The following is a 24,277-nucleotide window of genomic DNA, read 5'->3' as shown; positions in this document are numbered from 1 at the left end:
GATAAATTCTAAAAAAGTTTCTTATTTCAACAATAGCAATTCATTGATTGTACAACTGCATCTATATTCACAAATACTTCGTAACTGTGCACAATCCATTCAAAACATATGACTTTTTGTTAAGCTAAAACTGAAACATGTACTGAAATTTTAACTTTTTTTTTAAAACCTTATTACCATGTTAGACAGCAAAATCTCTTTTACTGGATCAATCAAAAATTAAAATAGCTGTGGTTGAAAGCGAGATGCAAAATGGATGTATATACGTAACTGTCTTAGAAAAGCATTAATTATACCAAAGTCATATATTAACAAACGACAACCACTGAATTATAAGTTCCTGACTTGGGATAAACACAAAGTGAATATGGTAGGGTAAAACATGATAGCGAGCATCCATGCACCATTTTTTTTGTAAACATACCATAATGTCAAAAGTAGAGTAAACTTATAACTTATATTCAAAAGAAGAGTAAACTTATAACTTATATTTATATTCAAAAGTAGAGTAAACTTATAACTTATATTTATATTCAAAAGTAGAGTAAACTTATAACTTATATTTATATTCAAAAGTAGAGTAAACTTATAACTTATATTTATATTCAAAAGTTGAGTAAACTTATAACTTATATTTATATTCAAATGTATTTGTTATCTATTATACATGAAAAAGAAGACCATTGTTTTGAAATTGAAATTTACGTAAATTAATTAATTAACATTCTAAAATACTTTATGCAAAAATGTTAAAATTTCACTATTTTTTTTAAAACTCTTTTACTTATCCTTTAAAAGAAAACTTTTGAATGGTCTTCAGATTAGGACAATACAGAATAGGAACTTAAGGACTCTGAGAGCTACATATCGAGATGGCAATAAAATAACAAAAGTGCATTTTATTGGCAAATTCATACTACAGCCACACAAATGTGCTTTCTGAAATACTTGCTAGATAGAGTCATAAAGGACTATTGACAAAAAGAAGTTCCTTAACGTTACATACTTGTCATTCAAAGTATTGGAAAACATGAAGCATGTATCTGACAGAATTCATCACTGCTAACCAAATACGAAGTCATTTTGTTCTGTGGTACTGCAGAAATGTGTGAAAAACATATCAACTTCTTAAAAAACATATGTTAAAATTCAGAGTATCTACAAAAAGGAAGAAGTGTTGTGAGACAAGCTGAAAGTCATGCAACATAGAAAAGACTTGAGAATGGAAATAAAATTCAACTGGAGTCAGTAAACTCTAAAAAGCAAATCAACTCTGAATAAAGTTCTAGGGTAAAATGCTAAGACCAGATTCTAGAGTAGATTTAAATGAGTTATGCTTTGCATACTGCATGCAGGTATACAAATAGAAGAAATCGCACTGAAAAACATTGTAAGCATTCTAATTCTTCTAGAAATAAATCCCAATTAATACCTGAAAAAGGGTTGAATTCAAAATCTACATTTCTACATTAACATTTAAGCCATTGTTAAAAAAGATTCTTATTAATAAACCTACAGTCTAGGACAAGAAAGGCTTAAATATATTTCACACACACATTCTATAGTTATTACAACATAGGTCAATGCTAAATACTGACAATCTTATTTCTAACAGGCAAAATATAGAAAACTGCACAGCCATGACAACAAAGATCAATGCTAAATATAGATAAAACTAATGCTTAACAATAACTATTTCTAGATATAGGCCAAGTTTGTAGCCATGACAATAGAGGCTGATGCTGCATATAGACAAGTAATTAATTATAAAGCAGGATTACTCAGACAATAGTGAACATTACCTTCCATTTTTATTTCTGTGACAGAACAAATTGTTCATAATAATATATGCATATATGTATTGTAATGGGGGAAATGAGATCAAAGACAATAAGAGCTGTTCAAGAATTTAATGCATGGGGACATAGAAGGCACTTTTTAAATCCCCAACCACCCATTATACCAAATTTTCATAAAATTCTAAGGAAAATGCAACAAAACACACAACTATTCAATTTGAGTGCCTCCCATTTCCCCACGAAAAAAATCAATATTTGTACAGCCCTTAATATCACTGAATCTAAATGGTTGAAAGAAACCCATTTTTTTCAATTTATTTGAAAATTGAAATTTAAGAATTGAATAAAAAGAATAATTTAACAATTTTAATATCTCAAACAGAACCCTTATCTAAATAAGAAATAAACATTCAAACGATTTTTTTCCTGAAATGCTATATGAAATCTTTACTTAGAATTTGGGTTTAAACTGCAAACAAGATTTTTGTAAAAGCATGAACAGCAACATAAAATAATTTAAAAACAAATTAATAAAAGAAATTTATAGCTTAATGAAAAAGATAGCAAACAAATTAAACAGGTACTTGCATAAGGTAAAACTATATTTATTCTCTTGTAAAGAGTTTAAATTTGTATCCTTATACTCAACACTCATTATTATTGATCAAATCTAGAAGTTTAAAACAATGATTATTTTTGCTATATCAGTACAAATCAAGTACAAATCAAATATATATATATGTTGGTCCTTCATGTTAGAAAATATTTGTGACCCTTCATTTTACTCATCCAATTGTCTACCATTCTTAGATTATATAATCATTCTTAAGTATAAATTTTCCCACGATGCCATATATCAAGCAATGTCCTACAATATAATACCCACCTTTAAATGTTTTGATCATACCCTTCCTCATCATTGGTAATGAGAGAGGAATGTAGTGTTCATGGGAGCAAACTCTTGTCAAGAACTCATATTTAAATTCAAATAAAGTCTGAAAAAGAAGAAAAAACAAGTGAAACTGCGAGCTACTGCTCACTGATGATACCCCCGTCGCAAGTGGATAATATTAATAGTGTAAAAATATGCAAGTGTTTGGTAAACAGGAAGTTGTCGAGTGATGAATCTGAACACATCACACGGTATAGCTGACTTATATAAATCCTGAAACCAAATTTCAGAAATCCTTGTATTGTAGTTCGTGAGAAAAATGTGACGAAAATTTTCAACTTGGCTATCATGTGTAAAATCATACAAGTGTTCAGTAAACAGGAAGTTGTCCAGTGATCAATCTGAAAACGCATCACATGGTATAGCTGACTTAGATAAACCCTGAAACCAAATTTCAGAAATCCTTGTATTGTAGTTCCTGAGAAAAATGCGACGAAAAATATTCATGGGACGGACGGACTGACGGAAGGACAGACAGAAGTAAAACAGTATACCCCCCTTTTTTAAAGCGGGGGTATAATAATTGCTATATGGCACACACAAGCTCCTCAATGGAATAATTCATTTTAATCAAATATTGATATTGGCCGAATAACTTTAACAAACATTTTCACAACAAAAACATTTTATTTTAATTTCTCTTTATAGTTTACTTAATACTTACAATGAACTTTCACTTTTACTTTCAGTTGCTATTTATAACGTTAATTACCATAGTAACATTGTGACGTTTAAATTTTCACAACCCAATTTTGTACTTCAGCATGATTTTAAGTATTGTTTTTATCCTGATGACGGTGCCCTAGGCACCAAAATATGTCAATCAATAAAATTTCTACAGTAGTCCCTTAAGTGTTGTTGTTATAAGACTCTCTACATTTTATGTGCTTTATCATAACGACCCTGCATACCCGAAGTATCCTCTTTAGGGACTCTTATCGTACTACAGATTCACCAGGCTTTGGTTCACTTTCGTTTGTAATTTAATCAAATATTAATATTATTATCAATGTTTATTGTTTATACCTAGACTTATGCAAAATCTAGTATACTTGGATTCATTTTAATTCATTGCCTAATCATTGGATACCAATTTTCGTAGATTTCATAGGTACAGGCAAACCACAAAATCAAATATACAACTTATAACAAATTTCCTATAATCCTGTATGCAAACTACAATAAAACCATGAAACTAAATATCCTTCAACATGTAAGGTTTCCTTAATCCACGAAAATTGGCACCCATGAAAATAAGTGAATCCACAGTATGACCTTCAGGCTCACGTGAATCCACAGTATGACCTTCAGGCTCAGCTGAGAAGTATAACACAAAAAACAAGTGAAACTGCGAGCTACTGCTGATACCCCCGCCGCAAGTGGATAATATTAATAGTGTAAAAATATGCAAGTGTTCGGTAAACAGGAAGTTGTCGAGTGATGAATCTGAAAACGCATCACACGGTAATGCTGACTTATATAAATCCTGAAACCAAATTTCAGAAATCCTTGTATTGTAGTTCCTGAGAAAAATGTGACAAAAATTTTCAACTTGGCTATCATGTGTAAAATCATACAAGTGTTCGGTAAACAGGAAGTTGTCGAGTGATCAATCTGAAAACGCATCACACGGTATAGCTGACTTAGATAAACCCTGAAACCAAATTTCAGAAATCCTTGTTTTGTAGTTCCTGAGAAAAATGCGACGAAAAATATTCATGGGACGGACGGACTGACTGACGGACTGAGGGAAGGACGGACTGACGGAAGGACAGACAGAGGTAAAACAGTATACCCCCCCTTTTTTAAAGCGGGGGTATAAAAATAATTACCAAACTTTCTATAAACCGTACTATTTATTACCTTAGCATCTCCAGGACCAAAGTTTTGTATATATTTAGATATCATCTCAAACACAAATCCTCTGTCCATCAAAGTAAAACACATCTGAAATGTCAATAAAACACTTCAATTTAAAATGTTATTCTAACCAAAATGTAGTCTATAACAAAATGTATAATTTAAACGAAGACATAGATTCATATAATAAAATCAAAATGAGGGTTTAAATGTTTGCGATTATAACCCTGTCGCATTTTTCGCAATCATAAAAACATTGCAATAATTTCTGAATTTTTGGTATAACTAATTAAGCTTGAGATTATATCAGGACACACAAATAAAGTAATCTTACCTTCAAAAAGCTTGCTATACTCTGATTAGCCAATTTTGTATCCCTTTCCTTTTGTTTTTGAATGATATGAGTGGCGACTGTTTCTAGTAATGTTTGTATCCTGAACTGATAATCACTAGTAAATCTTTCATTCCTTGGCATTTTAACACGATCAGAATCTATCAGATAAATTGTCATACTTTTCACTAAAATTTGAAAGAAAAACCAGGAATGTTTGAGAAACTTTGTAGTAACTACATGATCCCCTGTTCCAGGCCTAAGTAAAATTGTCAGGAATTGTGATAATTCTTCGTGGACTGCCTTTTGCTTTGTTCCTTTTCTTACAGGGTCTGGTTTGAACACATACTGTAATAAAATAGAGTAAGATTTATTAAGGACCACTGCATGTAATACAATTTCAACATTAAGTATCTTTTTTATATCTAAATAGGATTACTATAGTCTTTTCTGATAATGCCTAATTGTGGTATCTTTCAAAATGTTCTTTTTCAATATAATTTACATATAAAAGACACTGAAGAGGCTTGAGAAGTCTGTTTTCATGTATCTGTAGTACAGCATCACCAAGCTGTCTCAAACACCTGGACAATTTGGATCTTTTCAACTAAAAATTCAACAGCAACTAAATTACACTGGTGTGTTATATAAATCTGTGTTGTTGAACTTATAAAGTATTCCCAAACTCAAAATTACTTTAGAAAGATGGTAAAAAGTTTTTTCCTGATCAAATGGGTTTTTGTTATTGGTGATTTAAAAAGTTCCACTGTATATGTAGTATTAATATTCAATATTTTTGCTTTTTTATATTCCTAGACTATTCATTTTGTGATCTATTCCAAACTATTTATAAATAGACAACACAATCCTACTTTTTTCAATTTTTTTAATTCCCAGATCATAAACATACCTTGACATAATTCTTCAAAGCATCAGACTTATCAGCATCATGTACCTCAGATACAATGTGGATCAAAACCCTGAAATAAAATATCGAATTTATTATTACTTCCCTTACATTCTTTAAAATGTAAACAAACCATTGATGATTATTTTCTTACAATAATGTCAGTATTAATTTAATAAGCACAATAAAAAAATAAAATTTATTTTTATCTCAACTGTTTATTGGCTCTGAAAATTAATAACTAGTATTTGCTAAATGCCTGAGTATATTGTATTTTTAATAAATAGCTTCTCTATATTGTGCTTTGAATTCATTTATTTTCGTGGGTAGCAATTTCCATGGATTAAGGAAAGCTTGCATGTTCATGGTTTTGTTGAGGTCTATTTACAAGCCTATAGGAAATTAGTCATTCATTGAACATTTTTAATTTCATGGTTCACCTTTACCCGCGAAATACACGAAAATTGGTATCCTATGAATCCACAGTACAACAAAATAAATAACTTACTTGACAGTATTGAAAGAAATGTCTTCCCCGAGTGACTTGGACAGTAGATTAAACAGCTGATTCAACAATGTCGGCAAGAACTTGACATACACACTACAGTCTATGGCATGAAGGGACTGAAAATATAATACATTCAAGTCAGTAACTTGTTATACAATTCTTATATCTACAGTATGGAAATAGCTGTGACGCTGTAGCTCTTCTGATCCTTATGTTATCAGAAAGGACTTGTATCAATGAGCTCAGAATTATAGCATATCGTGTCACAGCAATTTCCTACATCAAATGGCTTATAAGTTTGAAATCACATACATGCATAAAGATATAAGATTACGAAATTAACATAAATAATCCACACTTTCAAATTGCACTGTTCCTTAAAAGAAAAAAATCAACAACATGAATAATGCATACATTTCATAAATATCAATGCATGTCAATAATACAATAATCTGCTGACCGGTACATGTTATTGTTTTGATTAAAAGCATTTAAAAAAGAAGACTGCCTGAACAGTAAACAAGTTTAAAACAGTCATATATATTTCATGCAATTTGTCAGATTTATTTATATTTTTTTAGTAAGTAAATTTGATGAAATAAGACTTCTAGAAATTAATTGTATAAAAGCCAATTACTCCAGTATAATTATATATTTATCCGTTATTCTGAAAAGTGTTAACACATGTCTGATTAATATTCTTATGAGCATATATTTCTGTATAACAAGGATATACACATAGTCTAGCAATAAGTAATCTTCCATTTTCTCCTTTATGAACATGCTATGAAGTCTCAATTAGATATCATTCATTTACTCCATCTAATTACATAAAGGACCATCACCACTAAAATGTCTCTGACAATTAAAATTCATTAACAGGGTACCTATAATACCTTGATAGAATTTTTCAAGTAGACCTGTTCTAAATCCCACAATGGACTACCTAATTCTTCCTGGAATACAACAGTGGATTTTCTATTTTGTACATTATTTATTCCCTTAACTTTAATCCCACCCCCTTTTGCATAGGCCATAGTTCTTAGAACTTATTTCCTTATGCTTGTAGAGTGAGACTTATAAATAGGTGTAGTTAAAACTGTATTCATTATACTTAATTTTTTTTTTATTTTATCCTGGCAGTTAAGAATCTAAATATATACCCACTGGCCAGTCTATTTTTATCTTTTGCATATGTCAATCTTAATTAAAATGTTTGAGGAAATATCTATTCAAACAAAACAAGCAAGTCAACAAAGTCTAACTCTACAAGCATTGGGAAATTAACTCTAAATACAATTCTGAGACTTCAACAGATCTATAACTCATTTAAACAGAGAGATCGGATGAACATGTTTATGTAATACTAAAACTGCAATTTTTATACAGTGTCCTATTTTTAAACATAAATATTTCTGGAGGAATGATAATGTCAATATTAACAAAATTTCAATGATCACTCAATTTTATAATTTACATTTGAAATTCTGTTTTCTTCTATTCAACCATTTAAGACATGTCAAACAATAAATTTATGTGAATGACATTTAATAGATGTACATTTTTGGGAAATAAGTTTGAAGTATTAATCAACACATTATAACCTTTAGTTTCTGCCAAAAATGCAACAGAAAAATGTGTTATGGACAGAAAAGCAAATTGGAGAGGTATACCATTACACACAACTCCCCTAAAGTAGGGGTATCACAATGAGAAATAAGCTTACCTTTAACTTATTGACTATCTCTGAGTCAGCACCTGAATCAGAATTCTCTAACTTCTGACAGTGGAAGAAGAAGTTATGTAGATGTTGATCCTATAAAGAAAAAGTTAATAAAAAATCAAAAATGAAATATTTAAAACTTAATACTTTATTTTAAATTTGTTTGATTTGAATTCTAATTGGAAAAATTGGAATTACAATGGGTGGTCATGAGAAATCAACCCTTCAAATAAATCATACAAAACAATAAATACTTCTACAGAAACCAGTCTGTGACAACTATAAATCATATATAACACTAGAACACACCTGTGACTGAATTAAAGTATATAACTATGCGCAAGCCTTATCTTAGTATTAGTACTGTCATCTGATAAAGTTATGCCAATTATAAGATACACATTTTTTTCTCTGCTTTCAAATCTTTCTGTTTGAACCCGTTGAACTGGAACTTATCAATTATTGGTACAGTAGACTCCACCTAATCGGATATCGGTTAATCGAATATATCGGCTATTGTAATATTATTTCAAAACACCGAACCATTCCCGATACATTTCAGTCAAAATACATCGGATAATCGAATATCGGTTATTAGAATATATCGGCTAATTGGATAGGAATATTCATGGAAAATGTGTGAAAACCATGTACAATCGAATATTTTGAAATAATTTCATATTTTTTTTGACAGGAAATGAAGCCGGAAGTTACGCCATTACGAAGTTTAAGAAAACTTTAGTACAGAAATGTTTCATTTTATTAATAAAAACGATCTTTCATAGTCAAATAAAACATATTTTTTCTTATTGTCTTGTTTATTTTATGAATTTGATATTATATTCTGCCCAAGATGTGTTTGTTATGTGTTTATCCAAATGTGATCGTTATCACTATACAAATCCTTGCAAACAATGACACGACAGAAATGATAAACTGTGCGTGATGTTCATCAATGTTTATTAAATATGAATGAAATGTACCTCTTTCTCAACAATTTATTAAAATATTTATAGAAGTCCCGTGTAAAAACAAGGAATCGTATGTCAATAGCATGTCCCAGGTGAAATAGAATTATGTAACTTGTACACACGTGCGCCATTTTCCTAATTTACATAATATTCAGCCTTTTATTTTGAACCACGACAGATAAGATAGAAAAGCAAAATTAATTTTACTCATCTTGATGCCCAATTTTATAATCATAAACATAGTTGTATTACTTGAAATTGGAAATGGGTTTCATAAATAAAAAACTGTTGAAAATTAGATCCGAGTACGATTACAGTTAGAAGTTTATAGTCGGCATGAATTCGCTATTAATAGAATTTACCTGTGGCCTACTTCCGAGAATTCATAGCTATTTTTAGCTTTAACCTGTTTTAACACACAAATGAAACAAATCACGCAAAAACAACAAGTCACATTATTTAAATGGTACATATTTTATTCAGATAATCAACACATAATTAATAATTAATAATCAATAGACTGACAGATAAACAAAATACATTATGATCAACTGATCGATCTGTTACCCAATCAACCGAATTATCCGAACTTGTACCTGAAAAAACAATGAGATTAGTTACAAATTTCCATTAATAAAGCAGCTATAATAGCTATTGGTATCTTAAGGTTGTGTCTGTCAATTTTGAAAAAAAAAATGGAGGAATATACGTTCATCGGCTAATTGAATATATCGGACAATCGGATATTTTTAGCTGACATTTTGGGTATCCGATTGGCCGGAGTCTACTGTAATATTAAATATTTGGAAAACAAAAGGTCCTGGAATGGAGTATTTTTTAATCAACAGCATTGTCCTATATTAGTTATAAATAAAGTTGAATTCTTTGATTCGCTGTTTTACGTCATGCATCCCCACTAACAAATTGAAACTTATTTTTAGTCCAGATTTTTAGTATTCGTATTGTTATCTTAGAAAGTCTTACGGATTAAAATACTACAATAGGTAACAATTTGACAATTTAGTAGTGTCAACCCTGTGATTATGACCCGTTTATATAGCATATTAATCCTGAATACACCGTTTGGTGGTGCGCCTGTCAGATGCGGAACGTACAGATAAGGTAATAGGTAACAGGTGATTATACTATTGGTATCGATATCGGACTCGACCCGGAACTTCCTAATTATTGGCGATATTAATTACGTGGAAAACAAAAGGGCCTGGAGTGGTGTAATTTTTAATCTACACCTTAATACTATATTAGTTGTATATAAAGTTGAATTCTTTGATTCGTCGTTTTTACGTGATGACGGCTGACAAATTGGACCTCGAAATTTTAGTATTATAGATGCATGTTATGCTGTAGGAAGTTAAACTTATATAATAACATAAATTCCTGTCATCTATTTATTTGGCAAAATATATTTAAGAAAATTGTACAAATTCTAGACATAGTTATTTCATTCTCTTACCGTTGTATACACAGTTGATCTGACATGAACTTTGACTTTAAAAATTTGCTTAGCACCATCAACCCATTTTATGTCTGGTACAGATCCCTGCAATAATAAAGTTAAATATGCCTTATATACATACTTAAAATAACATTTCAGTTTGGAAGTATAGTTCATATTGTTCAATATTTAATAATCACATATATTTGTATATTTCTTTTTGTACATTGCTGACAAATAACTTACCCTGCCTGGTTCCAGTATTTTGTAAGACAGGTAACCAGGTGGAAGATTGGAAGCCACTGGAATACTTTTTTCTCCATTCACAACTCTAAAATAAGACAGTAATTTCTGATTCTAATTATACTTACACTACAAATGTATTGTAAATGATTTAAATTCTTGTGTTTGAATTAAATTTCAAAAACGAACAAACGTAACCTAATTTTGGACTGTGCACACTAGCTTTTTCAGTTTTTCAGTTTTGATTATTTTCTATTTGATATACCATCCACCTTTTACAAATCTAATAGAAATAGTGTTTTACAGATGATTTGCAATAAAGTTGTTAAATTAATTTTAGTCTGATGTTTGAAATAAAATTAAAAAGGGTCATACTGTTACATTGACAAAATTACAAATATTACACCATGTCAGAGTATTTTTATTAAGCCACAACTGAGTAACTGTCATTGAGAGAAAAATAGGTGTGACCAATTGTAATTAGCTTTATGTCCAGTGGCAAATAGTTCAGGCATATTCAAGATAACATATGAACAGGAAAACTGGAGTGATCAAAATGTTTGAAAATGTTTTTTTCTTCACGATAATGAAAATATTTAAATGAGCAATTTGACAACCACTCTCTTTTAACATACTGAAAAGAGTAAGTATTTGAAATTAAATCAAATAAGTTTAACTTTTTTTGCTGTTGATTAAAATTTGCAAATATAAATGAATAGATGTCAATAAGGCTAACTTACTTCCCTTGGTGTAACAGAGGTAGCCAAGTCGTTCCTACCGCACTCTCTATGTTATCCCGTTTCTTTCCTGACGTGGAACTCCTCACACCAGACTTTGACCCCTCACAACTAACATGATAAAACTTGAACAATATATGGTGTCTGTCAGTGATTTGAATTGGTAATATAATCTTTACCTACAAAACATCATCTTATGTATTTATCATGATTCATTTGAATCTAGTATTATAAAAAAAATAATAATTAGTAAAAAAAAAAAAAAACTGAAATTTTGTTTTTCCTTATTACAAAATCTATATTCTGTTGAGTTCATTTTTGTATTTTCAGATTTCAAATTTCAATAAAAGATCTATCTGAATCCAATTTATACATTTCCCATTTATCTTACTGAAATTCATCGTCTAATTTTATCATTTGTATTAGTTTGCCCCAAACACCCTGAATTGAAGACACAGTTCTTTGAAAATATTCAATATTACTGTATCATCTTCTGTAGACTAACTCTCTACTTTTTCTTCTTTAAGAATGGATATATAGTAACACTAATATTAACCTCTTCGTTAAAATCCGGTGATGTACTATGATGAATGACTGTAGTACTAGAGACTGATGTAAATATTCCTACTTCTGGTCTGCCATATATGTACTGAAATTACAAAGTATATCTATGTAAAGTAAGTTGCTGAAAGAACGTTGTTTGTGCACAAATTAATTAATATAATTTATAAATTGATTGAAATTAAAAACAATTGTAACATCAAATGTATATCTATAAGTTGAAACAACTATAACTAAATGTATTAACAAAAAAATTCCCACTGTTTTTACAAAATAGTTTCTAATTTTCAATATTTCATGTTAATTTATTTGTTTAAAAAATTATTTGCATTTTCACCTTTTGCCTCAAATATATTGTTCTTTGTTACATTCAGATATTAGCTATAACCTCTGATTTAGCCCCAAAATATAATACAAGATATCTTAAAATTACCTTTAAGGCGACTGCACTATCAGAATCACTGTCTCTCAGTTCCATACAGCAGGCAATATTTCTTGCCTACAAAAATACACAAAAATAAACATTATACATATGGTCTTAAAACAGGTAAAATTTCTCTAAAAGATCTTCTTGACCAACAATTACACCAATTCACTTACATATTCTAAGAGTCATAAGAGTTCTGAGAAAAAATAAAGTCTGGTTGTAAAAGCAATTTTATAAAACTGAAGTTTTGTTTTCAGTATAAACTTCAAGAAACCAGGCTGACGTATTACATACATCTTTAATACTCAATTTATTCAGTTTACAAATTTCTGTTAATCTTACATATCTTCTTCTATGTTTAGACATGCAACACAATTGTTTTTGAATTATTACTGATGACACTTATCAGCATTTAAATGCATGTATAAACATCAATTACGATAAAGACAACCAAAACAAGGAAATCAACATCAAGCATTATTTTAGATGCAGCTGAATGATCTTCAATACATGACAGTTCAAACTTGTAAAACCATGCCACATTCTTTGTGTCTGTCCAAAGACAAAAACCTGTAATCCAGTGATTGGTGCTGATTGCTGTCTACCAGATTATTTTTTTTATTCATTATTGTAGTATAAATTAAAAGGCTGTGTTTCAACATTTCATAATACCAGGCCATGTTTAGCCTTCTATGGATTTTGCTCATTTTTGAAGGCTGTATGGAAACTTGTAATTGTTAACATCTGTGTCCTTTGAGCTTTACGGATAGTTGCCTCATTGGAAATCAGACCAAATTCCCGCAACTTTATATTTATCCTAATATCAGTCATTTTTATGTACACTTTTGGGAAATGAAACATGTCTTTTAGAGGCTTAAAGTATGGTAGGAAATGGAAATAAACTATTATCTTAAAGTATGGTAGGAAATGGAAATAAACTATTATCTTAAAGTATGGTAGGAAATGGAAATAAACTATTATCTTAAAGTATGGTAGGAAATGGAAATAATCTATTATACACTATATTCAATTGATGAGAGTTATTACCTTTGTAAAAGATTTCTGATGTTCAAACTTGAGGCTACATGGGTAAACATATAGATTGTTGATGTAGGAATCATATGTGTCACATAAAGATGCTCTCTCTGGAACAAACTCATCTACTTCAAAAGCTGGAGGCTCTACAGGGGGGTTAGGGAATGGTTTTATGGGAATGAAAGATGAAGTTAATGTACCTGTAATAAAAAGTATCACTTAATCATAACTTTTTATAAATTAGTTCTTTTTTTTATTCTTTCTAGTTCATCCTTTAAAATGTTAGTTATCAAACATTCTCTGCAAACATTGATAAACACATTAAATGCCTTTTTTGTGATTTTATCAAAAAATTTTGACTTTAATATAATGTATTATACAAGAACAAAAATAGCTATAGTTTTGAATATGCTTTTCTAGAAATAAATTATATTGTGATCGTATTAATCACATCTACCTCATTAACAAATTTTAGCAAAAAAGTAACCCTTTTCATGACATTCATTTTTTTTAAAATAATTTCCAATTTGAAAAAAATTATGTATGCTAATTCCTTTATTTGGACAAATTTAATAAGCAACCTAACATAAGCCTCTGCTAATTTGTTGTGCATTTATGAATTATATGTTCTGAATTTCAGATTGAAGTTCTTACTAAATGGAAAGACATTGTGAGAAAAATATACAAATGTTTAACCATTACCAAGGGGAGATAATAAAAACTACAACAAAATTACAGAAATACTAAACTATTTGTTATACTTTTAATAAAAAAGCTCTGAAAAAAAGACGTTTAAATTACTTTCTAGTCAGCATATATAACTGCCGTTTCAAAAAGATTGTCATACCTATTGCAATCGAGAGATTTTTATTTATCATATGCTCCAATTAAAAAATGTTTTAAAAAAATAGGTTAAAAAAATGTAAAATTTCATCTGTGAAAACAATGGGAAAGAATAACAAAAGTTGTTCTAAAATAATAATAAATTATAAATCTGCTGACAAATAAATTATAATTTCATATCAAGAAAGGAGCATACTAACACAGCTTTTCTGTCCGAATTCACTAGATAAGATGTATGCAATGCCTTCAAAAACATTTCTAGAGTTTAAAAAAACTTTTTTGAACATGAAATTGGAAACTTGCATAGAAAAAAATTATTCATGAAAAATATTGTTTGTGACAGGAATAAATATATAAATAGCAACCTGAAATTTAAACGGTTGAGGTGAGATATAATGCAAGTAAAACCGGTTTGTTATTCAGAGAACGCAGTGCACTGCAGGGCAAACCAAAATATACCTGTTCCTGATAACCACTTCTCTGAAAGAGGTAAATAAAGCATGATGTTATGATTTTTTTTCTAATGATTGTGTGTTGTTTTGATTTCACAACAGTGAACCTCCACACATTAGATTATTGGTCAGTTCTAAGTTAGTCAAACTTTCTTCTGTTTACCTGTAATTGGTAATAAGGGCATCACTAGCAAACACTGTTTTCTTCCAAACATCATCTGCACAAGCCTAATGTTTATTTGTTATTTTAAATATAAAGTTAACCTGTAGCAATTAATTTTAGCAGTTAAAGATCTATTTAGCACTAAGTTCTGAATGGGGTGCACTTTTGATGCACTGTTTTATTAAATGTCGTTTACATAAAAATGCTTAATGTAAGTTTCTTTTGGCTTGCAATATTTACAGAGAAAAACATGTTGCTAAATGCACAACGCTGAACATTGACAAGTAATTGTATTAAAAATAAGTTTCTTTAACCAATAATAAAGTCTTAAAAGCATTTAATAATAAATGTAAATAATTTAAGAATTAAGTAAAAGCAATATATGAGTTATGATTGACGACTTACTCTGTAGCATCTCCTCTGGCTTCAGCATTTTCAGTGAGATCTTTATACAGCCAGGTATTTCTTGTAATTTTGACTGCTTTTCTGGTCTGCATATGTTGTATAAAAATTGTAAGTAAATCTGTATTGAAGTATTTGTAATGTAGTTTTCCATGGTATAAGGTCATTATTAAGTCAAACTAAAACACTTCATTTTGATTTTTATTAATTATTATGTATTATTTAAATCAAATGTTTCTGACTTAATCATAAAGAGCTTAGAAAGATGGGACATGTTTTTGTAATTTTTAAATGTAAAGTCTCAATTCCAAGCAGGCATACATCTGCCCAATGATTTGGGTTAAAACTTATATAAATTTTTTTTATGTAATTTTCATAGTCTGACTAAGTTTGAATTAAGAACCTTATTCTAGAGGTCAACAGTCATGAAAGAATTACTTTTAAACTCTGAAATAGGTCTGCCAAACCTGTCTTCTTCTTTTTTTTTTTTTAACTTATACCAGTTCTAGTAGATCTTTAAGAAGTTCTAATACTTACTTTCTAAAATCTTGTAAATGTTTAATGAGGTCATCCTCAGAAATCTTGTTTCCATCATATCTGTACAGAGATAAGCTTCTTGGTCCATATTCTCTAGATAATACTTGACTAGGAAGGAAATACAGAAAACAACTTATATGTCAAATTTCAAAGAATGACATTAAATACACATTCTATATCTGCGATGATTCAATTCCTATTAAAATGTGCCTTTATCATAAAAAGAAGTTTAGAGGAACTGATTAAAAGTATCATTGAGATAAAATGAAACAAGAATGTGTCCCCAGTACACGAATGCCCCACTCGCACTATCATTTTCCATGTTCAGTGGACCGTGACATTGAGGTAAAACTCAAATTTGGCATTAAAATTAGAAAGATCATATCATAGGGAACATGTGTACCAAGTTTGAAGTCGATTGGACTTCAACTTCATCAAAAACTACCTTGACCAAAAACTTTAACCTGAAGCGGGACAGACGGACGAACGGACGCACAGACCAGAAAACATAATGCCCCCCTACTACCGTAGGTGGGGCATAAAAAAAGCAGATTGAACTAATTCTAATTCTAACATCTTTTTTCATCAAATCACTTGCATATAAATAATACATTGCATTAAAATGTAACAGTCAGAAACCATTTGCATATGCGTTTTTTTTTAAAAACAGGCTCAAACTAGGCAATCTTATAGTGGCACATGTAGAAAAGTCTATGCATTAATCAAATATGTTGCTTCATAAGTCTTCCCTTTCCTTAATACATCTCTGATTTTATACTTATTTAGAGTAAATTATACTGTATAAGTGTAAAATTTCTTGCAATATGTGGGAATTTTTGTTCAAAACTTTTTTCCATGAAAAAAATAAACATATGATTATATTTACCAAGCTGCCCATGCAAATGGCATTCTGTGATGACCTATATGTGAACAGAATTGCTTCATCTGTTTATATTGTTTTGTACCGTTTTTGCCTTCCAAAGCCTTTATGTAGGTTTCTATAGCTGGCCCTATAGGTCCCTGTAAGACCTTCTCTACCGTAATAACGAGATACACTTCCGAATGACAACTGACAACAGAAAATATACCCTGAAATATATTAGAAAACATCTTATTTGTAGATTAGTTAAATCATAAATACAGTCAGACCTGTCCAAAAAGTTACCTTATATCAGAGGCCACCTTCATCTAATGTTCATTTTGTCCCCAGCCCATGTTTTCTTTTTCTTTTTCTAAATTCTTTATGCTGTTGCAGATTTCATTAATAAACCAGTTATACTAATGTATATGTAATACAGGATTCTCATTAAGCATTGCAAATGTCTCATGGTCACATTATTATCTTATTGTACATCTCAATTTAGAGCAGCAATACATTTACAGACTGATGTGTGATAAAACTTTAAATGTGAAACCTTATTCTAGAGGTCACCACTCTTAAAAGAATTACTTTAAACTTTGTGAAATTTTTTTTGTGTGTATGAAATAAGTCTAACAAACCTGTCTTTTCTTTGACTTCAACCAGTTCTCATCCAGACCATTAAGTGGTGGTGATGTTTTCTTTCCTTCAACACTTTGTAGCTTGTCTGCTGCCAGAAGGACTTCAGGTGGAATCATTCCAAGAATTTCTGGATCGTTTGGATCAATATGGAAATCTTCAGATATCTTCCTTCCATCTTTGGCATCATAAAGTGCAAAAGTCAAAAAGAAAGGTTCAGGCTGAAAGTAGAATTTCATTGTCATTTGTCTGTTTTATAAATACTCTTATTTCAGGAAATCAGAATAACTATGAGGAATACTTGTTAAGACCATTATATATAGATAAAACATGTTTCTAAAAAAAACCAAATTGCAGTAAGTTTAATAGCTGATGGAAAATTAATGTTTTCTGGAGCAAATTATTCATAGTGTATCTAACCATCTGCATCTGATGACAATATATGGGATCACAACTCATTATATTTGTATATGCTTTACAAGTTGTTTGGTGAACTGATGGTCTAAGTGAGAGATTTTTTATACCCTCTTTTTATATTTGGATTCTACTGACTTAAATTTTAATTAAATGCAAATTTCCAACACTGGTCATTCCAATACAAAAGCCAACTAAATATGTTTTCATAAACCAACACAGATTAATTTGTTTTAACATTATATTTCTTATCATTTGAGATCATTTTTTAAAGAAAAATTATTACACTTAAAAATTGTTCCCTCATTATGTAGAGTTTATCATATGAACAATAGTTTTTAAGTTTCTACATAAAAATAAGTATATTTTCCTCCATAGAATAAACCAAATGCTCCGCAGCGCGCAGCTTTATACGACCCCATTGGTCGAACCCAGAACAGTTGGGGCAAATTTGGTCACAATATTCAAGCTTCATACCGTCTGAATTTTGATTGTGATCAAATTTTTGACAAAATATAGGTTTTTGCCACAAAATTAATGTGGTTCAAGATCTAACACATCTATTGCACAATACTGTGCAATTGAATATTTTTTATTGAAACTTTTCAAAATTTGAAATTTGAAAAATGTTGAAAAAAAAAAAAAAATCCCTTAAAAAAAATGGTAAACTGAGATCCCCCCCTCCCCCAGTTTATTGAAACCCCCTCCTTGGAGCAATAACCCTTAAACTCAATCCCATGCTTTCCTTTGTAATATTGAACCTTGTAGCATGATTTCCGAGAGATCCATACACTTAAACACAAGTTATTGTCATGATTGTTTGGAAACTAGAAACATGCTTCTTTTTGGCCCTTTTTTGGCCCTTAATTCCTACATATTTTAGGCAATTACCTCAAAACTTAATCCCAGTCTCCCCTTTGTTATATGGTACATTGTGGTACAATTTCAGAGAGATCCATGCAATTACACACAAGGTATTGTATGGAAACAAGAAACATGCTTTTTTTGGCCCCTTTTTGGCCCTTTATTCCTAAACTTTGGCCCCATAACCCCTTAAATGAATCCAAACCTTCTACTTGTGATTTTAAACATTGCAGTATACTTTCAGAGCAATTGAAATACTGGTAAATAAGTTAATATCCTGAAACTAGAAAAATGCTTGTTTTGGCCCCTTTTGGGCCCCTAATTCCTAAACGGTTCGGACCATCATCCCCAAAATAAATCCCAACCTTCCTTTTGTGGTATTGAACCTTCTGAAAAAAATTTCGTTAAGATCTATTCACTTAAACTAAAGTTATTATCCAGAAACCAAAGTGTCTTCGGACGACGATGACGCAGATGACGACATCATACCATTATACGAACCCAAATTTTTTTTGGGGTCGTATAAAAATCTTTTCAAAAGTCTTACAACTATCATTTAGAGAAAAACTTACATTTGAACTTTTACTTTGTTTACCAATGTTTTCATCCAGCTGATTTATTTGTAATTTAGTCCTAAAATCCAACAAGCCCAGGAGGAAACGTTCACCAAATTCTCTAGGAAACACATCTATGTCTTCATCATCTTCTGAATCAGTATCTTCTGTCAAACAATGTCTCTGAAATAAACAACATCTAATAAAACGTTGGTATGAAAACATGGCAGGTTTCAATCTTTGAAATCTTACTGATTTAGCCCCGATTATACTCCGAAGTTAAATAGTGCAGGTTGTCTCAATTATGTTTACTGACTTGTCATTCATAGATAATATTAAGTCATAATTGTCTGTTTCATAAAATTAATAAATTGTTTATCCAAATTAGTTCTTTCTTTCTCTTTTTTTATATCATGTTTTTAGATAGATTTTTGTCATTTTTTGTTTGATCTGTTTTGACACTTTATCAGCAGAGCTTGATTTCTGATTATTGAAGTACACAATAATCTTGTAGTATTCCAATACGTATGATCTTAGATTTTGTGTTAAGTTATTTCGATCATATTGTATTTTATATTTGTTTATTATGATTCATGAAATTGCAATAATATGTTCCGAACAAGTCGAACCTTACGGCTTTGGACAATATATACTCACATTCAAATTAGGATAAACCTTGAAAAGATTTTGTCTGTCTTTTGCTCTTGCTGATGTAACCATTGATTCTGTTTCTCTGGAATACTGAAAAATATCACTTTAATATAGTCTTAATTATATATTTAACAACAGAACAAGATGCTTACTAGCAAGATTTTTTTCGTTTTATATTGATTTTAATTTGTACCGATTCAAAATGTGTCCCCTTTGCAGAATTTTCAACATTTCACCACTAAACAATCCATCATCAACTCACTTAGTGGATCAATTGTAAAATACTTATAGATTATCTTTGGTCATCTCATGGCCATTGATTTTCTTGCTTGAGCCAGTACTGCGAAAGTGAGAAAAGCAATCAAGTTGAGATGACCAATGATAATCTGTTTGAAGCTATTTTACCTATGACACTGTTGTTTATGTTATTGACAACGGCACGTGCGCCTTTAGTTTCTAGCAATAATATTTTATATCACTCTACTGTGCTGAGAAAGGAAATTATCAGTCAGTAAGATCAAAGGAAAATAGCGATGATAGAAATTATCATACTGTTTCTTTTTAAATAAAACTTAATCCAAAGAGAAGGTAAATGGTTACGTTTTTGGCCTTTGAGTTTAAAAATAAAAAAGTAATTATGAATCTATCAAACAACAACCTTCAAATCCTCATAACATATTAGCCTGTCAGATATCAGTATTTGTACTCTGGAATTTTGCTTCACATTTTTGACTGAATAAACTTCCAAAATAGCTTCATTTTGAGAATTTGTCAATAACATGAGATATAAGATAAGGCATGTCAGGATCCTATAAAAGACATTAATGTGAGTAAAATATCTTTTTGATAAATGCTTTCACTTTGTTTAAATTTGCAAAAAATAAACCTGTGTAAAATGACCATGTTAGATCTAATATGTCAGGTAAGGTATTTTTATGATGTCATAGAGGTATGAACACTGCATTTCTAATCTTGTGTTCAAATGATATCATCCTTTTCATAAGATCTATTGGCATATATAATTTTGAAAAAAAGTTTATATCAATTTTTGAATTTCATTGGCCACCAATGCCTCTTATCATATTTTCTCCTTTTCATTTATTCTTATATTTATGACAAACCTTTTGTAATTCTGGGTGCATACTGTTTTCTACTTTAGCTGCCTTGTCAAGAGTAGGTTCTTCTGAAATTACCAAATGTATATTAATCAAGTAATGAACTATTCTGAATTGTAATAAAATAACAAGAGGCCAATACATATATAAAAGCAGAATGTGAGCTCAACAATCTATTTGAACACCCGTTTGAAAATGGAACAGTCTAATTATGACAGCCTTAGGTATGCTTAATTCAAGTATCTTTAAAAAAAAAAAAATTCAAAAGAAATTATTAACTTTGAATAACAAATATTTTTCTAAATGTTAGGTCAGTATAAGATTTCAATATTTACCTTTGGCTTGCTCCATTGATATTTGTGATGCTGTCTCAGCTAGATTAATGATTCTATTTATTGTCCTTATCCAATCAGAAGCCTCAGACTCAGATTCTGCTGACAACACATATGGTCCTCTTCCTTGCATCTTTATTTCAAATGAATATTTCCCTTTCTTTGGATTCTATCATAAAGCAAGATACTTCAGATAAATAAACAATACACTTTCTATATTAAAATCTTTTTGGACAAGTATGATTTTAATTGCACATGATTAATATAAAACAGTCATAATTTTGTGTTATTTTGTAATTTTACTCAGTTTAAATATCGTTCCAGCTGTTCTACCAATTAATAAGAAAGTAAATATTTCATTTAAGAGTAAAAATCCAATCTTTTATTCAAATATTAAGATTCAACATTTAATCCTACTAGTAATTGCAGAAGATATGGACCAATTTGAACTAAATTGCAATTTGCATCTTTTAATTATTAAAAGGAATTAGTTGAAGACTTGGACTGGATTCTCAACTTAAATTTTGTATTGTCTTATATTTCTTATTAACCTTGACCTACCATATTCTTTTCTACAATTTTGAAGTATTTTAAAATATAATACTTACTTTAACTGCTTCTTCTGCCAGCTCCAAAAATATTGATCCTTTGGCCTCTATCATTTTCTCATCTTTAAAGAACTCAAGTATATAGGTCATGTCTGCTTGTTGTTTTAACACAAAATATCTTTTCTTGAATTGCTGTATAAATGTAGAAAAAAAAGATTAAAGCAAATAACTTTTAGAACAAAAACTGAATATAAATTGTACAGAAAATGTTTTGTAAAACAAACATCTTCCAATTAAAGTTAATCATAAGTAATAATCATTTCTACAGAATCTCTGCTAAACGACTTCTAGTCCTCTAAATCAATGCCAGCACAATTAAAGCTTCACATCCTTATCATTAGATGTGTGTATAAAGAAATCAAAAATTCTATACGCAACTTCTACAAATCTGACAAAAATTTTAGAAATAAAAAAATCTGAAATTGCAAGAATGAGCTTCATCCCCCAGATTTATAATGAAACTAATTTTAGTTTAACGACATCATTTTTACTGAAATCTTAATTGAAGTGCTACCTTTCTTCTTTCTTCTATCATTAAGAATCCCTTTCAGAAGTATAAGTCAAACATAATCAAGATTTAATAGCTATTGTAAACCAAATGCAGTTCTATTTAAAAAAAAAAAAAAAAGTTTTCTACTGTGAATTTAAACATCCTGTTTTATTTTTAATTTCCCTAGAAGAAAAGCAGAAAGTGCTACCAGCTCCAGATCTATGAAAATCATTAGTATACCTTGACAGAAATTCCTGCAAAAATAATTTTATCTCCTTATTTCTTCAAAAATGTTTTCAATCAATACTGCAGTGGGTGAAGTGAATTAGTATGCCTCATTTATGATAGGATAACATGTTCCTTTTGATAACTAATAGACTGGTTGCATATTATCTGTTTAATTTCATATAGTAGAATTCGAAGTACATACTCCATTTTTGTAATATTTTTCTATCTAATGCAATAAGCAATAGCTACATACTAAAAATCCTGCTTCATATCTAGACTTATATAGTTATGGCAACAAATCTGTCCAGGCTCAAACATTAGAAAATTCAAATACGTGATTATTTTCTTGCATTAATTTAAATTTTTGAATCCATCTATTAAATTGATCTAAAAATCTATGTCAGTCATGCATCATATTTACTTTAAACATTTTGTTGGCCAAATAAATCGTATTAAAAAGATATTCTTAAAATAACACAAATTATCACCCAAGTAAGGGAAACAACTCAAGCATTCCAAATATGGAGTATTTTATTTTTAATACACTTAATACACTATTTACTGCTTATAATATATTTAGATTGGAGCAAAACATGTCATCAAGGAAAGTTGGTTAGTGTACTGTATCTTAAGGAATTGTAAAACTTCCAATCCTTCAAAAAATTTTAAAGTTATAGGTATAAACTTAGAGGCATAACTACATGTATTTATAACAGTTAATGTCAAAACCATCAAAACAAGGGCCTTCATTTGGACCTAAAAGTTTAACTCAAATATCATTTCCAGAAACCAATAGTTTTTATGTTAGATATGCAGATTTAGATATTATTTTTGTTAAGTGGTACCTTTAATATCAGACCTTATCATCTTAAACCCATACTTGTGACCAACAAATGAACCTACATGCACATTACTTTTTACCCCCTCTTTGAGACAGTTAATAAAAATCTAGACATACCCTGGTAAAACTGATGACGTTTTCTTTTCCACTTTCAGGACCTTTGTATAACCAACCTTCTTTAGTAACAACATCTCCCATTTGTCGGCTAATTGTGTCCTACAAAAAAGACATTAAATAAACACTTTTTTTAAAAATCTTTTTACATTTTCCATTACTGCATGTATTCAAATACCATTTTCTATACTGAGAAAAAATAAACCATCAAGGGTGGAGATATGGTGTAAAGAGGTTAAAGATCTCTTTCTTTGATTTAACACAATTCACAGAGATCAATAACAATGTATTGTGGGGTTTTTTGCACGATCTTATCAGGCTATATACTTGTAGTTTACACTGGCAATTACATAGCGTCTTACTAAATAAAGGATACACAAAACATCATTTTTATCATATCTAATTCAAACAAGTCAAAGTGTGAGCAGTAATGATATCCATGCAACAAGTATTTGGCAAACATGAATTTAGTTTGACTTTTTGTGTTTTTCACTTTTAGGCATGGCATTTGGGCTATTTTGTGGTGGCCAGTTTTTATTGGTGGAGGAAGCCAGAGTGCCTGGAGAAATCCACAGACCCTCAATAGGAAAACTGACAATCCTAGTCAATTAAGATTTGAGTTGAGTGCACCCACACGATAGGGGTTGAACTCACAAACTCA

The 24,277-nt window shown here is 30.0% G+C and overlaps 1 protein-coding gene across 1 annotated transcript in view; it reads right to left on the bottom strand.

Moving 5' to 3' along the window:
• The window catches only part of LOC143068196 (dedicator of cytokinesis protein 9-like), a 74,033-nt gene that overhangs the window by 35,646 nt on the left and 14,110 nt on the right, over nt 1-24,277 (bottom strand). Inside the window, exons 5-28 of the mRNA XM_076242058.1 lie at nt 23,620-23,718; nt 21,944-22,075; nt 21,339-21,504; nt 21,010-21,071; nt 19,895-19,978; nt 19,256-19,420; nt 17,408-17,626; nt 16,794-16,996; nt 15,908-16,015; nt 15,374-15,459; nt 14,813-14,833; nt 13,523-13,710; nt 12,482-12,547; nt 12,044-12,136; nt 11,491-11,666; nt 10,754-10,838; nt 10,526-10,612; nt 8,084-8,173; nt 6,358-6,473; nt 5,853-5,922; nt 4,946-5,290; nt 4,615-4,698; nt 2,686-2,794; nt 1,803-1,817 (exon numbers count right to left, since the gene is read on the bottom strand). Of these exons, the coding sequence (XP_076098173.1) occupies nt 1,803-1,817; nt 2,686-2,794; nt 4,615-4,698; nt 4,946-5,290; nt 5,853-5,922; nt 6,358-6,473; nt 8,084-8,173; nt 10,526-10,612; nt 10,754-10,838; nt 11,491-11,666; nt 12,044-12,136; nt 12,482-12,547; nt 13,523-13,710; nt 14,813-14,833; nt 15,374-15,459; nt 15,908-16,015; nt 16,794-16,996; nt 17,408-17,626; nt 19,256-19,420; nt 19,895-19,978; nt 21,010-21,071; nt 21,339-21,504; nt 21,944-22,075; nt 23,620-23,718 (2,869 nt within the window). The remainder of the gene's footprint in view (nt 1-1,802; nt 1,818-2,685; nt 2,795-4,614; nt 4,699-4,945; nt 5,291-5,852; nt 5,923-6,357; nt 6,474-8,083; nt 8,174-10,525; nt 10,613-10,753; nt 10,839-11,490; nt 11,667-12,043; nt 12,137-12,481; nt 12,548-13,522; nt 13,711-14,812; nt 14,834-15,373; nt 15,460-15,907; nt 16,016-16,793; nt 16,997-17,407; nt 17,627-19,255; nt 19,421-19,894; nt 19,979-21,009; nt 21,072-21,338; nt 21,505-21,943; nt 22,076-23,619; nt 23,719-24,277) is intronic.

Source organism: Mytilus galloprovincialis, chromosome 3 (genome assembly GCF_965363235.1).
Source record: "Mytilus galloprovincialis chromosome 3, xbMytGall1.hap1.1, whole genome shotgun sequence".
NCBI lineage: Eukaryota > Metazoa > Mollusca > Bivalvia > Mytilida > Mytilidae > Mytilus > Mytilus galloprovincialis.
Note: the sequence above shows the minus strand (reverse complement) of the source record. Positions and strands in the feature narration are given on the sequence as shown.